An 18,675-nucleotide genomic window follows, 5' to 3' on the forward strand; every position below is an offset into this window, starting at 1 on the left:
AAGTTGTATTTCTGACAGCAGACCCTGGGGGGGGGGGGTACAGCTGTAACTCAGACACTTCTCTGTTTATCTGCTGATGTCATCTATGTGCTGCTTATCTACTGATGGTCTTCTCGTTATGGAACAGACTCTGGTAAAGGTGAGTCTCACTTTAGGTCTGTGTGTGTGTGTGTGACTTTTGACTTCCTATAGCCGAAGAAATGTACATCTTTGTGCTATTTTATCTGTTCTGTTTCATAATTATTTGAAATCTAAGAGGTAGAGTAGAACATGATACTTGTTAACTATAACCTGTTGAACATTTTATTAAATTGAGATTTTTTTCAATTTTATTGTGGGCAAATAATGTCGACCTTACAAAACTTTTATGTTTTTTATGGGTTACCAATTCCTGTAGTGTGTTATATGTTTTTACCATCCTTGAGTCAAATGGTCTGCAAAGGTTAAAGCGCCTAACATTATTAAGCGCTAGAACATACATTTGTTTACTTTTCAGAGAAGAATAATTACCCCAAAAATGCTAATGAACTAAAAACGTTTTTTATTTATTCAGGTAAATCAGACACATATTTGAAAACCTAAAAAAAACTAAAATGGTCATTTGAATTACTATCTTGCTATTTCGACTAAATGAGAGTATATGTCAATGTATTATGTCACAATGCTGTCCTACAATACATGTCTTCTATGTTCATATTTTCCTGGTGGAAATACAGGATGAGCACTCATGCACACCATTGTGTAAAAGAAAAAATTCAAAGTGAAAATCATCCAGTATGACAAAGATTTTAGCAGTTTAGTTTTCCCAAAAAATCACATTCAAATAAAAGCTTAAGTGTTTTTCGCTAAATAGCAGAGCAACAATAATCTACAAAAGACAGAAAACATTACAATAATGTAAATAGTGACAATAACAATTAAAGGAGGAAAAATAATGAATGATGTCTCTTCATTTTTATTTGGGTTCCAGATTCTCGAGTTTCCAGATAATATTTCCCCCTAGCACCTCGTTGAAATGTGCCTTCAACTGCAACAAAACACACAAACACAAGCTGTTAAAGCTAATCCAGTCCATATCACACACTCCAAATAACAGCTGCTCTTTACTCCGTTTCTGTAGAGAAGAGACTACTGTTTTAGATTTAAACTAAACCCTGTTGGTGTGTGTATCAGACATACCTGTAAAAACACACTTTCCCTCGTGGTGTTTCCATCACAGAGGAGAGACTCAGTCGAAGAGCACATCATGGACAGGCTGATTTCCCTTTTGTCTGCATCTGGGGGACAAACAGCTTGTTAGATCTAACGGCCATCTTGCAAGAATGTTTGCTTTGGCAAGATTTGTCTCTGTGAAACAAATAGTGGCAGAAAATCAATCAAGAATGTGTCGGCTTTAATGACAATATTGTTGCAAATAGGTGTTCCGAAACTTAAAATGTGAGAGTTTGCTGCAACTTTTTTAATGAATCACTACAAAACTCATGTTGGTTTATTGTTAGCGTCCTTGGTTCTTTTTAGCTTGTGTATGCTTTTGAACAGATGAATATCAAACCTCAGGTGTTGGAGTTTCTTTTAAAGATTTTTACTCGAGACCGTTTCACGTTTTTGCCACATATTTTCATCAACAAGAAATTGAGGGCAACAACCTTCATATGGTGCCTTAAATCAACAACCAAAGTTAAGATTCTTAAATCATTTTTAGGAATGTTAATGTCAATATAGCATAACATGCTCATTTTCAGTTAGCATATTATGTTTTCCCCATTTAAGGTTTATTAAAGGGGACACATTCGGCCCAATTTCTGGTTCAAACGTGTAATGTTTGTATCAGAACAGTTGCTTTAATGTTATTATATAACCGTATCCACCTTCTGTCTGAAACACAGCTTTTATGGTCATCTTAGACGAATGTACAACCAAAGTTTGTCGGTGAAAATGTTTGTTTTAAAATTAAGCCTCACCTGTGTAATGTGACACAGTTGCTGCTGCACTCAGGTCCTGATCCGCCACTGTTTGCACTTGAAAATCGTACTTGGTCCCTGATTTTAAGCCTGTAAACTTGTGGCGGATTTTGTCCTCGATTCTCTCAGATACGGTGTGGCCCCAGAAGCTGGAGTTGATTCCGACAGCGTACGTGAATGTTCCTACGATGGCAGGGGGATCCCACTCGAAGGTAATGCTGGATTTATCTTGATTACAGACTCTGGCATTAGTAGGCGGCGACGGCTCTGGAAAAAACACAAAGAAAACGAGGCAGTGTTTTATCAGATTATCTTTATCATAATAAAGTGAGTATAAAGACCATGAAGTTAAAAAGGTTCCCGTGAAATAATCCCCATTCCCCTGAAAAACTAAAACGTTGACTTTAATTTAACGTATTATGTCAACAAATGTCACAAAACTGTATTAGGTTAGTTAAAAGCAATAATATTAAGTTGAACCTAATATTTTCTTTATTTAAACTTAATATATTTACTTTCAACCAACCTAATACAGTTATGTGAAATCTTTAATTAAAGTCACCGTTTCAGTGTGTCGCCAGATCAACCGGGACCACAATGTTGAGATAACTTTAAATACACAAAAAACGACAAATACCAAGGCGACTCACTGGTGAATTTGCATTTGATCGATGGTTGGCCCTTGAGATGTCCGTTAAAGGCGTACACGGTCACTTGGTATTTGGCTGCAGTCTTCAGATCGGTGAAGATGATCTCAGAGACATTTGTGTCTTTTTCGATGACTTTGCCATCCAGCAGGAGCTTGACTTTGAAAGATGAAGAATTCCCCTCAGTTTTCCACGAGGCATAGAGCGACACGTCCGTTGTGTTCAATTTCAAGTCTGCAATTGGTCCAGGAGCTATGGAAGAGTCACAGAGGCATGTTAGTGACACAGGAGGACCATTTTTTGTATATATAATTAGTTAAATATGAGTTACCGGTGTAGTTCTCGATGGTTACACTGTCTCCCTCAATGTTGTCATTAACCAGTGCCGTCACACTGAGGGTTATCTTGGAGCCAATTGGCAGGCCTGTTACGTTAACTTCCGTGACGGTCACCTTTTGACGGACCTTTTGTTTGCTAGGAAGAGAAAACAATAATACAAAATATGACACCATTTTATTTCAATTTGGGTATACCTTTTGTAGTTCCCTCCTTAAATTATCCATCACAACCTGCATTACCACTTTTACCTTCTGTATGTTGTACCTTTTTGTACCTAATGTATTGACGTTTTGACCAAAGTCATTTCGATTTTTTCTATGTACGTTAGCGAGGCAAACTATTAATGTACCTGAGTTTAAGTGAGGAAAAAATTAATTCTGGACGATCTATCTACAAATACATACTTATCAAATGTAGCGACAACCCAGAAAAATGAGAAATTTCCCACGGGTTTCTTCCAGTTGAGCTGCAGTGAATGATGGGTATTACGAGACACCCTCAGGTCTGACACTCTCCCAGGCTCTGAAAGGGAGACAGACACAACGTCACTGTTTACCCCCCCCATATCACAATATCACACGAGTCACTGTTCAGCTCAGATATGGCCCTCATTTGCTTATTTAAATCGTATATACTGGTAGAAAGAAATACCTAGCAATAAAAATGTCCTTTATTGAACAAGTGTTCACTGGTCTTATTCATACAGTTTACTTCCTGGTGAAATGCTCTACCAAATAAAAGATCAAATAACACGGTTCAATCGTAGGGGAAAGTACAGCAGTTCCCATCATGCATTATGTTTTGCGTTATGCGATAAACACTCACTGGTGTATCGTGAGACGATGGATTCTTCACTCCAGGTGGAATTATCCCCGACTCCTGAGAGGACAGTGAAGGTGTAAAAGTTTCCAGGTATCAAATCTCTGACCTCCTTGCCCTCTGTCTTGCTACTAATCTGCTTCCCATCTTTGATCTTAATCAGATAGAAATCTAAATTCCCAGCTGGTTTGGTCCAGTTCAGGAAGACGGAGGTTTCTGTCACGTAGGTGAATTCGAGGTCTTCCACTTTGTTCGGTGCTGAAAGAAAACGGAGATATAATCATGGTAACAAAAGTCCTACGCTAACATTTTTTTAATAATAAATAAGTTCCCCTATTATAAACAATCCACCCTTTCATGTCTTTTATACATAAATATGTGTCCCCTCTGTGTGAAGAGATCTGGAAAGTCTCAGTAAAAAAGATTCTCTCTCTTATTGTCCCGATCCATTTATATATAAAAACCTGTGTGAAACTTAGCTGATCAGAGTTGGGCCACTTTATGATGTCACAATGTTTTTTTGGGTTGTGTAACCATTAGCAAATAACCAACCAAAGTAACCCCCCCCACACCTTATCACCTGAATCTCCTCCTAGAGCACCATTATGTTTTTTTGTTGAAATATAGTATAATAGGGAAGTAAAAGAACAAAATTAAGCTTTTAAAAATACTTGCATTTAATTTCTATTATGCATAATGGACCATATAAGAATCGAATAAGATATAATATTGGAATATTAGGTTGGATGCAATAAAATATGCATCCCTTTATTTTCTAGCTGGTGTTGGTGGGGCTTATTTGAATTACTTTACATAACGCTGGGTAATTCCATCTATATCAATATATCATACATTATTCAAATTCACTATCAATAATGTGGATCTGGAAAGTAACAAAAATTGTCAAATGAGTACCTCTAAATTGTACTGTTTTTGAATTATTAAATGCTCTGGGATACTCTCTGATTTAAAGGGCCCATGTCATGCTTTTCCGGTTATTTCCCGTCACCTTGTGTGTTATGAAGGTTTTTATGCATGTAAACGGTGTGCAGAGTCACAAACCCTCAAAGTACACCCTGTAGCGAGTAAAACTCTAACACAGAAAATACCTCCCCAAAACGCCTCGTTGGAGATACGTCATTGTCCATTTGATTCTTCCGGGTACGGCATGATGTTAAGCCGTACCCGGAACGAAATGGACCAATCCGTGGAGCCGTTACGTTACGTCCGCGGAGCCGTTACGTTAAGCCCCCGCTGATTGGTTCAAATTGACCAATCCACGGACTTCCTCACACACACATCTGTGTGCAGGGAGCAGGCAGCTGTGCTGATTTCTCCTCCCTGGCTGCAGGCTGATAACAGACAGTTGGGATCACGGCGAAATTCTCTCTGCAGACCCATTCTCACAGCGTTTATCAACCTTTTTCTTACTCAATATCAAGCCACACTTATTGTTTTTACTTCGGCTGTGACTTTGTGTGTGCTCAGGATGAGTTTGGCTATGTTTGGCTGTGTATCGCTAACAAGGAAACAACACCTCCACGGAGCTCAGCGCGATTCACAACGTCCCGACCATTCAGAGCACACTGTGTTCACAGGGAGGGTGGGGGCTGGAGCTATTGGAGCTACAACGAGCCGTTAAAGGCAGAGAGTGAAATTCAGTGAATACAAGTAGTTTACAGAGATGCTGTATGAGAAAACAATGTGAGTTTGGAAAAATGCACAGTATAAATCTATTCTAGTATACCTCAACAAAGGAATTATGATCAGTGGAAATGGCCATGACATGGGCCCTTTAATATCAAGTATGGAAACAGTGTGCATTGTAAACACTAAAAAAACACATTACGATTGCTTATAATCAAATAGTTTTCTCAGCTCAGCAAGTCACAATATGAAGTTATTATGGGAAAAAGGCTTGGTCGCTTTTGGAGCTAACAAGTGGAAGTGTATTTAAATATAATGCAGGTTTTACAGATGGAGGTGAACTCACTGGTGTAGAAGGTGTCCTCCTGCGGGTTCAGGTCTCTCGTACACTTCACAGCAAACACCTGGACGGAGTAGCGGGTGCCTGGAGTCAGGCTGTCGAGGCCAAAGGTCAAATCTTCAGTAGTAAAGTTGCGTTCCAGCATGTTGTCGCCTTCGGTAACCTCTACCCGGTAATGGGTGATATTTCCAGGCCCGGATCGCCAAGTGAGAATGGAGCTGTTAGAAGTCTTCTGAGTCACGTTCACTTCGCCAAAGAAACGATCTGCAGTGGGAAATCAGAGGGAAATTGTTTTATCCATGTTTTATCCATTAAAGTTTAAATTGAGAAATCAGAAAAGTTGTGTGGGTTCAAAAATGTGATTTATATGGAATGTATATTGTATGGCAGCCCTGTCATCAGTGTGTGAATTGGTTGTTAGACTAGTTGGCACATAGTGTAAAGCACTTTGAGTTGGTGGAAGACGAAAAAAAGGCTTTAACATACAAAAAGAACACAACCATACACAGTGAGTTGCTCAGGAAATGTATCCTGATTTTATTGGTTTTTCAATAGGCAGTAGTATGATTAAACCGCTGGTCAATGAGTAAAAGTAAAAATAATATGGGCTTTAAAGGTGTCCTACCTTCATAACATATGGAAGAGAGCAGCTCCGAGCAGACCCTTTCAACCCACGGCCCGAAGCTGAGCATGGCAACGCACGAGTCTTCAATGTAGTTTTCATCAGGCTTGGGGAAATCTGGCAACAGCACGTAATGCGCTTCTTCTGGCCACTGCGTTATTTTGCAACGAGCTGGGGTTGCTGGGGTTGCTGGGGTTGCTGGGGTTGATGGGGCTAATGGGGCTGATGGGGCTGATGGGGCTGATGCGGCTGATGCGGCTGATGCGGTTGCAAATGTGGTTTCTTGAAGATGACCAGTCGAGTTTCCTGTAGCTTGGATTGCTGTTGCTGGTGTGATCGAGTCTGGAGTTCCCGTTCCTGGGGTTCCCGAGTCTGGAGTTCCGGTTCCTGGGGTTCCGGTTCCTGGGGTTCCTGAGTCTGGAGTTCCCGTTCCTGGGGTTCCCGAGTCTGGAGTTCCCGTTCCTGGGGTTCCTGAGTCTGGAGTTCCGGTTCCTGGGGTTCCTGAGTCTGGAGTTCCCGTTCCTGGGGTTCCGGTTCCTGGGGTTACCGAGTCTGGAGTTCCCGTTCCTGGGGTTACCGAGTCTGGAGTTCCCGTTCCTGGGGTTCCGGTTCCTGGGGTTACCGAGTCTGGAGTTCCCGTTCCTGGGGCTACTGTTGCTGGGGTGACCTTTTCTGGGCAGACAAAGTAGTATCTGTTTGGGAAGGTGGATCTGAACACGGGCCAACCAGGGTACCAGTTCTGGAAGATCAGAGGGTCTCCGTTGGCCCAGCGGAACCACGGCATTCTGGGATCCATGATGGTGTTGTTGTTGTTGGTAGAGTTGCTGGTAGAGTTGCTGGTGGAGTTGCTGTTGAAGTTGCTGTTGAAGTTGCTGGTGGAGTTGCTGGTGGAGTTGCTGGTAGAGTTGCTGTTGAAGTTGCTGGTGGAGTTCTTGCGGAGGCCAACCCAGCAGTCAGAAGTGAGTAACTTGGAGACGGTTTGGACGTTTTCGGGGGTCAGTGTCACCAGGTCTTCGAAACAGGCCTGAGAGGACATGGAAGGGGACAGTCAATCTTCAACAGAACATCTGCTATAACGCAACTAGGTCATACTGTCATATTAAGAAAGTTAAGTTTGTTTTTTATATATACAAGTTGTGACACCTGCTGTTTTGTTAAAGGAGTTGACATCTATGAAAAAGATGGTTCTCTACATACTCAAATTGTTGTTGCCTTTCTACTCCTTGAATATTTGAATACTGTCGAGCCTCATGTTTTAGTCTCTTTTTGTATATTATACTGATCTTCGCGTTGTACCTGGCAGTGGTTCCTGGCCTCCTCCCAGGTGCGATTACTCGGATGAAGGAAGTATTCTCGCTCTGCGGCGCTCCAAGCAAACACCAGAGCTAGAGAGAGACATACAGGAGATTGGTCATTTGTCGACAAAGCTTTGAAGTAGGGAAATAAATGCCCTTTCCAATTTCTCAAACGCACAGATAAAATCTTTTCAATTTCGTGTTTTGTCCAACAAAGGGATTGAAAACAAAGAGTATTAAGGTATGAAAATGAAAAATCTTTAACATTTAATTTAAGAGGATGGGTGAGAGTAAACCGTTCTTTCTTGAAAATTGACCAACAGATTATTCTAATAATTACCTATTCAGATGATTCTTTCAAGACTTTTTTTTTTAATATTTCTCTTTGGTTCTAAACACAATCCAAAGTAATCTATCGATAATTATTTTCTTTTTTTTTTACCAAGAGTTAGAGATGACATTAAAAGGCAAACTTTGATTGAATTTCACAAACATCACTGGCTGTATTCAGTGGACCTCTAAAAATGTAATTCGGAATAATTGATTATAATTCTATTTAGCTGCAGCTTAAACATTTGCTCCATAAAAATGATTAATTATAATTATCAGAGGAATACAATTTATAAAAATACTCACCCAGAGAAACCACGATAGGGACTCTATTCTTAAGAGACGTCCCTCCCATGTTGAATTAGTGACGGTACTCAATTCAGGGCAGCTTCTTAAAATGTCACCATGCAAGAGATTCTGTCAAATAAAATCTAAACAAGTGGGAGCCAAGTTAAATAGATTAAAACTAAGTTAAACTAATACTGTACGCGTCTCATTACTCACCCAGGCTACAGATGCATATTGCTTCTCTGAACAGGAGGAAATGATCTCTCAGGATGAGATGTGAAACAAATAGACACCTGTTCCAGTACCACATACGGTCAAAGGTTCATGTACAGCTCATTTGACTGGAAAAACATTGACTCCATTCAACCAAGAAAGGGAATATGAGTATGGAGGCTGCTGGTTTTGCATCTGTCTCCTGTACATGCAAAACAGGGGGGGGGCAATAACCAGGTAGATACAAAAGACAAAAACACACATGTTGAATAAAAGAATACAAGAATAGATTTATGTTAAGCATTTATTTTGGCTTACAGCTTTGAGTTACAAAAATGCCAATTAGTACAAAAAAAGCCATGAAAAAATGACAATGAAAATATAGAAAGATAAACCTCTTATACAAAACTAAGTTCCCAAATCATCAACGAAGATATAGAAATGAAACAAATGCCTTTTGTTTATTTTTTTGGCAGTGTAAAAACAAAAAGTGGTTGACAGGGATCGGTCACATCGAGAACTGGTGACGCATTGCATGATCTGAGGCCAAACATTTAAACAGAACATCAGATCACATTTATTTAGTTTACCCAGACAGTAGTAATCAACATCTGAACAGTGTCTTGCATCTTACAATTCACAAAAGGTGATGTGATGCAAATTTGAGTGCTAATGTATTTGTTCCAACATTTTTCAACAGGTTCTACTGTATATAAAAGTTACATAAAGTAAAAGGGTGATCCAGCCAGCCCCATATCTACCGAATCCGCTGTTCATTTAACAAAAAAAAAGAAGCATGACAGCACATTTTACAGTTCCCTGCAAACAGAATCACCAGCATTCAAGAGGCGGCAACGCTGAGGTCAACTGACCGATGATTGGAAATAACAGGGCTGAAATGTAGTTACAGCTCATCGTGATAAAAAGAAAAGCAGCCAAGCTTTTGATCCCCTTCCCAGCTCACTTTTATGTCTGAGCTGGATGCAACATATGATCAAACTACCTAACATGGACGCACAAAAGCTTGGAATTATATAATGATCATATAATATGATGCCGTCAGGGTATCTGCCGGCGTCTTAATAGCCCGGCGGGTATAGTCACATCATTGCCAAGCGCCATAAGGCATGGAAATCTGTGTTTTTATTCATTTACAGATAAATCATTCCACTAGGTTTTGTGTAGGCTATAATGTTGATGCTTCCACAAGAGACAGCTTAATTAGCTTGCTTAAACAAGCTTATTAGGGTAGACATAAAAGGCAAAAAGCTGTTGCACCATTAATGCTGCAATCAGTATTTTCCCCCGCTGTGCCCCCATCAAAAAGAGACTTGGTCTCAAGTCCATGTCTAAACCCTGACAGTATTACAGCAACATTCATGGACAGTAACATCCATTCAAGTTCTCCAAGCGTGACTTTTAACAAATGGCAGTGACTTGTTTTAATTCAATCTTGCAACAAAAAAAAAAAAACTATGAAAACTGAAACATTTTCTTTAGATTTCCTCGACTAAAAACAACGTAAAGGGAGCGCTTTGTTAGCCGAGTGGTCACGGCACATGCCAAATACTGGTTTGTTTCTAGTTTGGGACATTTTGTCAAATGTTATTCCCCTTTTGTTCTTTCTCCCCCTCTTTTCTACACTGTCCTCTTGCAAATAAAAGACAAAATGCCAAAAATAAAAACACTTGTAAAAAATAATGCATTATAAATGACAACATGACTTACAAATGTAAAGATAGAGACTCGTATGAAAATCCCTGCCAAGGTTAACACTGATTTAATATAGTGCCTCCTAAACAAATTGGCAATTTTATAGGACCTCGAGGATGGAGCAGTCCTGCTTACAGTATGCACCCCCTACATAACCTATTCAACCTTTATTCATTTCTAAACGTCAAAAACACTAACACCGTAAAGTACTCTGAGTACAGTAAACGGTCGACGGCAGTACAGTTATCGGATCAAGCGCACGGAGGCAGGAAGTGGTATGATTTTGGCGAATAAAAGCCTGACATAAACCTGATGGGAGGGAGGGAGGGAGAAAGAGAGGACGTTAGTTCTCATGATCAAAGCGACAAACTCCTTAGTCGCTGTCACTCTTCTCTCCTCTGTTAAGGAGTCTCTTTCCGCTGGAAGGCGCAGCAAACTCCTGTTTCACCGTCACCCTGGTCTTAGCTTTCCTGTAGAGAAGAAGCAAGACCAATCCAGTGAGGGATAGAAATGATGGCATGTGAGAGATTCTTAAAATGATTGAATAACCTGGTAGTCAGATTTGATTTAAATATAACACACAGTGACCTCTAGTGTCAGGTTATATGTAAAGACGGGGCTAAAAATCCAGTTGGAGAAAGTTTGAACTGCAATCTCTGAAAGTCATTCAGGTGGTTTTCCAGGACGCATTTTTTACCTGTCTTTGTCCAGCAACTCCAGACCATCGTTGATTTTCTTCAGCATCTCGTAGCGCTCGCGACCACGAACCTGCAGGAGAAACCAAAGAGGGAAATTCTTCAAGCAGAATGCAACATTTTATAAAGAAATTGAGCTTTAGGTATCTTAACTTACATTCAGAACAAACACATCCTTGTCTTCCTCCTCTGCACTGGAGGTGGGCCTGGACTTCTTCACAGAACTGGAGCTGGGGGTGCTCTCTGAGGAAAGAGAGTGAGTTTAGCGAGGGGGCAGCAAACGGGCTCAAATATAAAAGGAAAGCAGGAAATACTTACTGCGCTTTTTAGTTTGCACGGTCCCGTTCTGCATCTTGGTGATGTTCTCCTCCTCGGTTTTGCGGTCCCTGCCTGGACAAGCACAGATGCGAACCTCTAAGCACCTCCGCCCCAAAACGAGCCCCCTAGGAAGGAGAAGAACAAAAAGGAGGGCTCAAAAGTCTTCCTGAGCAGCACTAACAACTTAAATGTAGCAGGACCACCACAACACTGCCGCCACCAGCGGCCTGACATGGGTTTTAACCTGTTAAGCCCCGAGCCTGTTTTTCAGGTTTCAGGCTCGAAAATGACATGCCCAAAACAAATGACTACAACTTCACTTCTAAAAGGGTTATATGAATAATTTATTTTATCAAAGCAAGGTCAGAAGTGTCAGAATCAATATAGATTTTTCTCAGTCAGAGTAAATTCAGATGGAACATAGCAAAAAAAGGTAAATTCTTACCTCCGCCTAAAGAAAAAACATTACTTATAGTGAAAACCACCCTTGAATGATGGGATGGTATACTAAAAGCTTTAGGAATCCAAACTATAACATATAATAAGTACCCTGTATCAAGATTGAGGCAAAACAAGTTAAATTTGACCTTTTTAGAGAGGTTTAGCAAAACAAAGTCCAGGCGGAATAAGCTTTCGGCACATTTGGGTATATCTGGTTCCATCAGTGCCATTTGACCTTTTTCAGGTACCAGACTATAAAAATGATGTATTACATTGAATTATCACCATAGGTATTCATTCCATTAAAATAAAAAAAAAAGAATAAAAAATTTAAAAATACCTTTTTTTTAATTTTTTTAAAAGACCCGCCGACTGGGCTTTTGGGCTTAACAGGTTAAAAGAAGTGGGACTTACTCTGCAGTCTCCAGGGTCAGGATGGTGAGGATGGGGCGCCTGTTCATGCCCCCCATGCAAGAGCTGTTGCACATGAAGCTCAGCAAAATAGTTGTTATCTCTGAGCCCAACTGAAACAGAGAAAGTAGGATGTTTTTAAACAATGCTGGTTAAAGTGCATACAATAAGGGGGAAAAAGGGAACTTTGCTATTTTCCTAAAATCTTCATCGACCCACCTGGTTGTCCAAAATGCACTACACTTTTGGAATTTGTGAAACACATCATGAATAGTTTCACAACTTTTGCATGGACATTGAATTTCCTTGCTGAATGTACAGTGTTCATATACTCACGTAGAAAAGGTCACATGAATGTGAAGGAGTAAAATATGACTGCTGTAGTGGACAAGATCAACCCCTCAGACAGATGGGGTGGGGAGGGCGTACCTGAGGGAGCTCGTAGGGGACAGTCACACTCTGCCTCTTGGTGTTAGGGTCCTCAAAGTACTGGGCCCTTTGGCTGCCCTCAACCCTGATCAGGTGGCTGCGGTGGTCGGCAGCTGAAAGGAGAACAGATTAGAAAATGTTAAAATGGCCTCTTCAACGAGGAAACGTGTCCTCTGTACATCCAAAGCAACTTTTCTCTAAAATATTTCTCTTACCGTCTTCGTTCTGGTGATGGGGACATCTGCGTACCACTTCTGCCACATGCTCCGTTTTTTTATAAACTGCCGTAGCCCTGATGATGGCCCCTAAAGGAATCTCCTTCCCCAACAAAACTTCCACTGGGGTGGTCTTGGCAAGCTGGCAGTACAGTTTGTTGAGCTGCTCCGAATACTGAGGGAAAGCACATGGAGAAACCACACGGGTCATGATGTGTGCACTTGTGGAGCTATAGAGCTGTGAGTACATATTATAATGGCATGTAATCCATCCAAGCTCTCCCAATGTTTTTACCATTTTCTTAAAACTGTTTTCTTCACTTCATGTTGACTGTGCTCACGCTATAGACCATATGCTGTGTTGAAGACAATAAGATGTCTATCTAACAAAGAAAACACTATTTAAAAAGTTTAAAAAAAAAAATTATTAAACCAAATTGTCGTCTAAAAAAGAAAGAAGAAAACGATCACGGTATCTAAATAAGCAAGTCTAAAAATGTCAAATTCAAAGACAACTTTTACCTTGCTGTTTTTAACCCATTCAGTGCTGGAGGAAGACAGCAGGAACATGCCCCGTCATGTCAGGGCAGACCTTTACAGCCGCTGTCCCACAGACAGAACAAGTCGCAGGGGGCGGGACTTTTAGGGCCCACCAACCTAACCTCTACTAAACCGGCCAACTGCAGCGCACTGCTGGGTGAGTCACCGTGGATACATTAATGCCATTGGCTTGTCAAACACAGTGACTGGCTCAAGACCTGCAAATTCAGCGAATCGTCACAATGAATAAGATTCCACTCGAATGCCACCATGAGATGTACGAAAGAATGGATTTTAAACGCAATACTGAAGGTAAGATATTGAAACTTTGTACGAAAAAACTTTCCCTAATGTTTTAAATGAGTTGTTGGTGATAAAAACGTAAAAATATTTGTTAGTGAGTTTAATATAGTCAAACATTTCAGTTATTTAACCTTTAAATTCTGTATGGTCAAGTCGGTTTAGATAAAGGGAATTCAAACGACACAGGTTCAAGGATTATACATTAAAAACACTATGGATGGAAGGACCTCAGAGGAGCAGGAAATGGCAGAAATTAGCAGCTGAAAAAATCCTTTTGTCTTCTCAGAGGAGAACCCTGCCATGTTTGGTTGCAGGATCATCTGCAGCCCTGTTCAACTTCTCTCTAACATTTAGATTCAGACGAAATTCTTTAAACGTTTTACTCAATAAAGTACAGATTTATTTTGTGTTAGTAGTAGTTTGTCTTATCGATCAGAACGGATACAAGACAAATCATCTGGTATACACGTGAAGTCAAATAAGTATCATTTTTAACTTTTGAGAGACCATGCCTGGAATTACTTACAGTCGAAGTGACAGATTTAGCTGTGCCAGTCTTCTGGAATTGAAGCTGGAATCCATATTCCCCCGGATGGTCCGAAGTCACCGGGACTGTGGAGGAAGTCGGATTCACACCATCCATGGTGGACATGTCCGGAGTAGGCAGCTCGAATATGGTCTCATCAAAACCCTCGGTCAGAGAATGATCATTAAGTAACTGTAAAAAGGAGGGGAATGACAAAGACAGTCAACCACCATTAATAAATCAATTCAGATTGAACATACCATCATTTGAGTATTGACAGAAAGCAAAGTAATGTGCATGTTTACCAGCATATCCATGTGGCCATCTGTTCTCCATGTTTCCTCAGGCACATTATTCACCTTTGGGAAGATTGAGATGGGGGGATCTGAACTTCAAAAACCAAACACAAGTCACAAGTTAGTCAACATGTCTTTTCTGGAGTATACTAGTATTTTGAAATGTTTTCTTTAAAAAAAAACACAACTTACACACTGCTCCACAGCTCACTGAAGGAGTCCTGGCTCAGCTGCATGGCTTGGCTCAATGTCAGATCGTCCAGACTTTGCTCTTCCATCATAATTTCAAAAAGGGAAGAGCAAAGGTGCAGAGCGCTAAGGGGATAAACAGGAAGTAGGTGTCAGACGGTCACAAGTCTTTAACAAACACTCACAGCTTCATCAATCAGTGTTTGACCCACTATTAAATAGTGTTATACATCTTTTTTTTTTGGTCAATAGATTGGTCAGAAAACAGTCAAAAATAATCTTCAATTCTCAAGTGATAAAAAGTTAGATTTCCCAAAAATAACACTTTTGATTAACAATAGGCATAAACAGAGTAAATAAACTAACATTTGAAAATAGATAGAGACAACCAGGATATGACTTCTGTTTGATGAATGACCTGTCAGCTAACTTACAATACACAGACAAGGAGAAATTCATGGCGAGGGTAACGAAATGTAAAGAAAGAATAAACATTGTACTTCGGCTGTCACACCGAAATTACAATTCACAGCGTTGAAAATAAGTAAAGTTTGCACTTATTCTTAATTTACTTTCTGCTCAATAAAATGCTAACTAACGCTGAAGTTAACCTATCTAACATTTAATATAATTGCACATTTCTAATATTAAAGCACATTACAGCAAGCTGTGTTTAAGTTAACAACTGAAACAAGGTAAGCTAGTTTGGTGATGAGCGACTCTCAAAACAAGAACATCAGACAACATGCTAACGTTAGCTTACGTTACCGTCCATTTTCTTTCTAGCAAGAGGCCCTCACAAACTGAATGAAGCTAGCCTCCATATCGGCACTTTCCAAAATAACTCAATGAATGCCACTTAATTTAACGCCAAAATGTGCAAACAAGCTTAACTCTATGGACGGTATAACAGGTTTCGTCACGCAATTAACGCACACTTGTGTTAGCTTAGCTTTAGCGTAAGTGGCTAATTACGTTGGCAATACGTTTCGGAATCCGACCGACAAACGTTAGCCAAACAGCGGCGAAACTTTTTTTTATCGGACAAATAAGTGGCGCTGGGTGACTTGTTAAGAATGACACATGTGTGCCAACAATGCTACCTTTATGTGTCCCACTACTGCTGTCCGAGGCAGATGAGTTACTGGATGAGGCGAAGTAAACAGCCGAAAAAGTCAAAATATTTTGAACTATGCGGAGCACGTTGTTGTCGGGGAATCCCACCAAAAGGAAGGGGGATGGGCAGGTTTTTAACTCCACTCGCTGGCCAATCACAGAGCCTCATGTGGTCGACGCAAACGAATGAAACATCGCGATATGCTGCTGCTGCTGCATTCATGATTCCCGGAAATATTCCAACTCGAGAAAGACCACACAAAAAATAGAGGGAGTTTCATGTCATGGATGTATATTTGTAGATTGTTTAATTATTGGTTACGGTTGGATTCAGATTAACCTTTATGTTGACAAACTCTGGAGTGACACACAGTCAGGTTTTACTTCTGTTTTCCGCAAAAAAACACTGAACATATTATGTCTTAGAAAATACTAGCTTCTTATGAGCATCTGAAGGTAACAGCACGTCCTTGTGAGGTAAACATGTATTTAAAAAAATAAGTTTACCCCCTATGGTTTAACCTCAAACTTTTAGGGCCCAACATTTATAATATACTACATTTTCCCCACTTAAAGCAGTTTTCAAATGACTAAAACAGTTTCTTAATTCAAACCATTGCATTGCATGACTGCATATGTGGGTGTCCAATTAGTTTTATTTTATTTTACATTGAAAAACAATCAGCATCATCAACAAACCATATTCGTAATGACATATTCCAAAGTATTACATGCACAAAACAATGCACAGTAAAGTCGTAACACCTTGCAGCTGGTTGAGTTCCTGTAAAGCTATCTTTGAGTGCAGAACCAGCATTACTCCAATGTTTCTCTCTTTCGAGGGAGGTCAGCGGTCAACTTAAAGCAGCATCACCTTACTTAAGGACTAAAAGGAATTTCTCCAGCATGATAGATAGTCCTACCGTTGTACTGTATATTGGGCTTAAAACTTGAGATGAAATCTGTTACTTTCACACTAAAACGCTGTGTATTGATTACATAATCTGCTCTTGAAATGTCCCTGTGCTGATTAGATAAACTTCTATTCCATGGAGACCAGAGCTGCTGAGAAACTCCAGTAAAGACTTTAGGTGCCTGCAGCTGCTGCATCGGGCCACTTGTGCCACCCTGCTGGTGTCTTATCCTGAACTGGCAAGAGTCTCATCAAAAGAGTACGCAGTGAACGTTGGTCCTAGGTGCATAGCATTTATGGGTGCCACTTTGGGCTAGGTGGCTGTTTGACCTTTGAGTGAATGTGCTGATGGTGCCAGCGGGTCCACTATGAATTTGATCCCACTGGCACTTCATACACATACAATAGTGAGTACTAGTAGAACACACGAGAAGGGCCGAGAGGGAAAAGAGAGTTTGCATATTGTTGCAACAAAATGTCAAACTAATCCAATGTTATGTGTAATTTAATATTATCGTGAGGTTTCCAGTGGTCACCAACCACAGTCTTGAATGACTGCAAGCGTGCTGCAGAGAGCTTCATAATTAGTTGGGGTGTTGCCACGCAGATACATGGCAATAGTCAGTATTGACTCAATGTGTAACTATCAAACACTCACTTTAGTTTGAAGACGCTGCAGTTTTAACTTAAAAACAAGTTTGTAATTTTGGTAAAAACCGTTATTTGCTTTGTTGCCGAGAGTTAGATGAGAAGATGGATACCACTCTCATATTTGTACAGTAAATATTAAGCCACAGCCAGAGGTCCAGTGGCGTAACTATCAACGGTCCAGCCGGTGCAACGCACCGGGGCCCCAAGCCGGCAAGGGGCCCATGCAAAAAAAAAGAATATATATATATTTTTTTTAATATTCTTTTTTAATATTTTTCTTTTGGGGCCCCAATGGCATTGACCGGTTCACGCAGTCTTCAAAGTAACCAAGCAACCTAAATTAATTTGTAATTTGTCTGTCCAATGACCTTTCTCCCTTTCATGTCATGTGATACCTTGCGTGACGAGCGAACCGTTTAATCAACCTGTACTGTACTATAGCTAGCAGCAGCAAGTTCGGCAGCATTATAAAAAATGTAATAGCTTGTATTTATAATGTACAGCAAACCAAAGCACAAGAGCGGCGCTCAAAAGAGAAAGGACAAGAGAGAACAAGGAGATGTAACAGCTAAACTGACAAAATTAGACGTTTTTTTTGTCATACATCGTCCTCGAAATCGAGCGCTAACGTTAGCAATGTTGACGTGCAGCGGCAGCCGGAGGATAACGATAGCTCACCTGCCTCACCACCATCATTGCCATCTAGCTCCACAAGTGAAGCTGTATCCGTGGTCGTGGCTGTGCAACCTTCTTCTCCAGCCAGCCAGGAGGAGAGGCTGGATTTGGCTGTGCCCGGCGGTGGTCCAACAGTTCCCCCAAGGGCCCCAACCGATAGGGGACTCTATTGATATGGCGCTATTGAGACCCCCGACGCCAAGATCAAAAGCTATATTATAGCAACCGGTCTATGTAGGCCTACCGGCCCATTCCCCAGAGACTAAGCAAACAGGTTTAATCCTCTTCTTAGTTCGCTGTGCCGCTGTGCCGCAGGCTGTGGTGGTCTGAGGCCAGGGCAGGCTGTTGTTGATAGCCTATACATGTGGTGCTTCTGAGTGGTTGTGTATGTCCGTGTGTGTGTGAGCGCATCAGCGTGCGCTTATGTTTGGGGCGATGGGGGTGGGCCCCAAAACAATATTTGCACCGGGGCCAATCACAACCTTGTTACGCCACTGCAGAGGTCAGTTAGCTTAGCTTAGCATTAAGACTAAAGTTAGCAGGGAAACAAATAGTCTGCCCTGTCCAATGGTAAGCAAATCCACCTGCCAGCACATTTCAAGATGATTAATTAATTAATCTGTTAAAAAATCTTGTTTCTCTTAGCCTAATTCGTTTTTGACGAGGTAGGCTAGCCGTTTCCCCTGTTTTCAGTGTTTTTGCTAAGCTAGCCAGTTCCGGGTGGTTAACACTTTTTGTTCTCG

General features: G+C 40.7%; 2 protein-coding genes across 4 annotated transcripts; both read right to left on the reverse strand.

Moving 5' to 3' along the window:
- Nucleotides 1-524: 524 nt before the first annotated feature.
- On the reverse strand, nt 525-8,605 carry LOC117488085 (receptor-type tyrosine-protein phosphatase eta-like). Of its 3 annotated transcripts, none has more exons than XM_034136826.1 (12): nt 8,505-8,605; nt 8,307-8,431; nt 7,672-7,760; nt 6,379-7,399; nt 5,760-6,017; nt 3,773-4,024; nt 3,352-3,469; nt 2,940-3,082; nt 2,612-2,860; nt 1,962-2,228; nt 1,180-1,277; nt 525-1,027 (listed from the first exon to the last, which is right to left on the reverse strand). In XM_034136826.1, exons 2-12 carry the CDS (start codon nt 8,353-8,355, stop codon nt 956-958), a joined length of 2,616 nt encoding a protein of 871 aa, XP_033992717.1. In that variant the 5' UTR covers nt 8,356-8,431; nt 8,505-8,605; the 3' UTR covers nt 525-955. The 3 variants fall into 3 exon arrangements, with proteins under 3 accessions (XP_033992717.1, XP_033992718.1, XP_033992719.1); XM_034136827.1 differs by having other exon boundaries at nt 8,307-8,391; nt 8,505-8,602; XM_034136828.1 differs by having other exon boundaries at nt 6,379-6,942; nt 7,018-7,399; nt 8,307-8,547.
- A 182-nt stretch (nt 8,606-8,787) lies between these two features.
- Nucleotides 8,788-15,809, reverse strand: tp53 (tumor protein p53). Its single transcript, XM_034136829.1, has 11 exons — nt 15,681-15,809; nt 14,581-14,703; nt 14,398-14,482; nt 14,093-14,284; nt 12,724-12,898; nt 12,509-12,621; nt 12,083-12,192; nt 11,228-11,352; nt 11,067-11,152; nt 10,912-10,982; nt 8,788-10,684 (listed from the first exon to the last, which is right to left on the reverse strand). The coding sequence occupies exons 2-11, from the start codon at nt 14,667-14,669 to the stop codon at nt 10,588-10,590; spliced, it is 1,143 nt and encodes a 380-aa protein (XP_033992720.1). The 5' UTR covers nt 14,670-14,703; nt 15,681-15,809; the 3' UTR covers nt 8,788-10,587.
- Between the last annotated feature and the right edge of the window lie 2,866 nt (nt 15,810-18,675).

This window comes from Trematomus bernacchii, unplaced genomic scaffold (assembly GCF_902827165.1).
Source record: "Trematomus bernacchii unplaced genomic scaffold, fTreBer1.1, whole genome shotgun sequence".
Classification (NCBI taxonomy): domain Eukaryota; kingdom Metazoa; phylum Chordata; class Actinopteri; order Perciformes; family Nototheniidae; genus Trematomus; species Trematomus bernacchii.

What these genes read in the sequence shown, in the direction of transcription:
- tp53 (XM_034136829.1), bottom strand. Translation starts at nt 14,669, where the DNA reads ATGATGGAAGAGCAAAGTCTGGACGATCTGACATTGAGCCAAGCCATG. An exon ending in TCCCCTACGAGCTCCCTCAG is followed by an intron (nt 12,193 to 12,508) that starts GTACGCCCTCCC and finishes TCTCTGTTTCAG; the next exon opens with TTGGGCTCAGAGATAACAAC. An exon ending in AGGATGTGTTTGTTCTGAAT is followed by an intron (nt 10,983 to 11,066) that starts GTAAGTTAAGAT and finishes TTTCTCCTGCAG; the next exon opens with GTTCGTGGTCGCGAGCGCTA.
- LOC117488085 (XM_034136826.1), bottom strand. Translation starts at nt 8,355, where the DNA reads ATGGGAGGGACGTCTCTTAAGAATAGAGTCCCTATCGTGGTTTCTCTG. An exon ending in CCCTATCGTGGTTTCTCTGG is followed by an intron (nt 7,761 to 8,306) that starts GTGAGTATTTTT and finishes GTCTCTCTCTAG; the next exon opens with CTCTGGTGTTTGCTTGGAGC. An exon ending in GGAGGACACCTTCTACACCA is followed by an intron (nt 4,025 to 5,759) that starts GTGAGTTCACCT and finishes GTTTTCTTTCAG; the next exon opens with CACCGAACAAAGTGGAAGAC.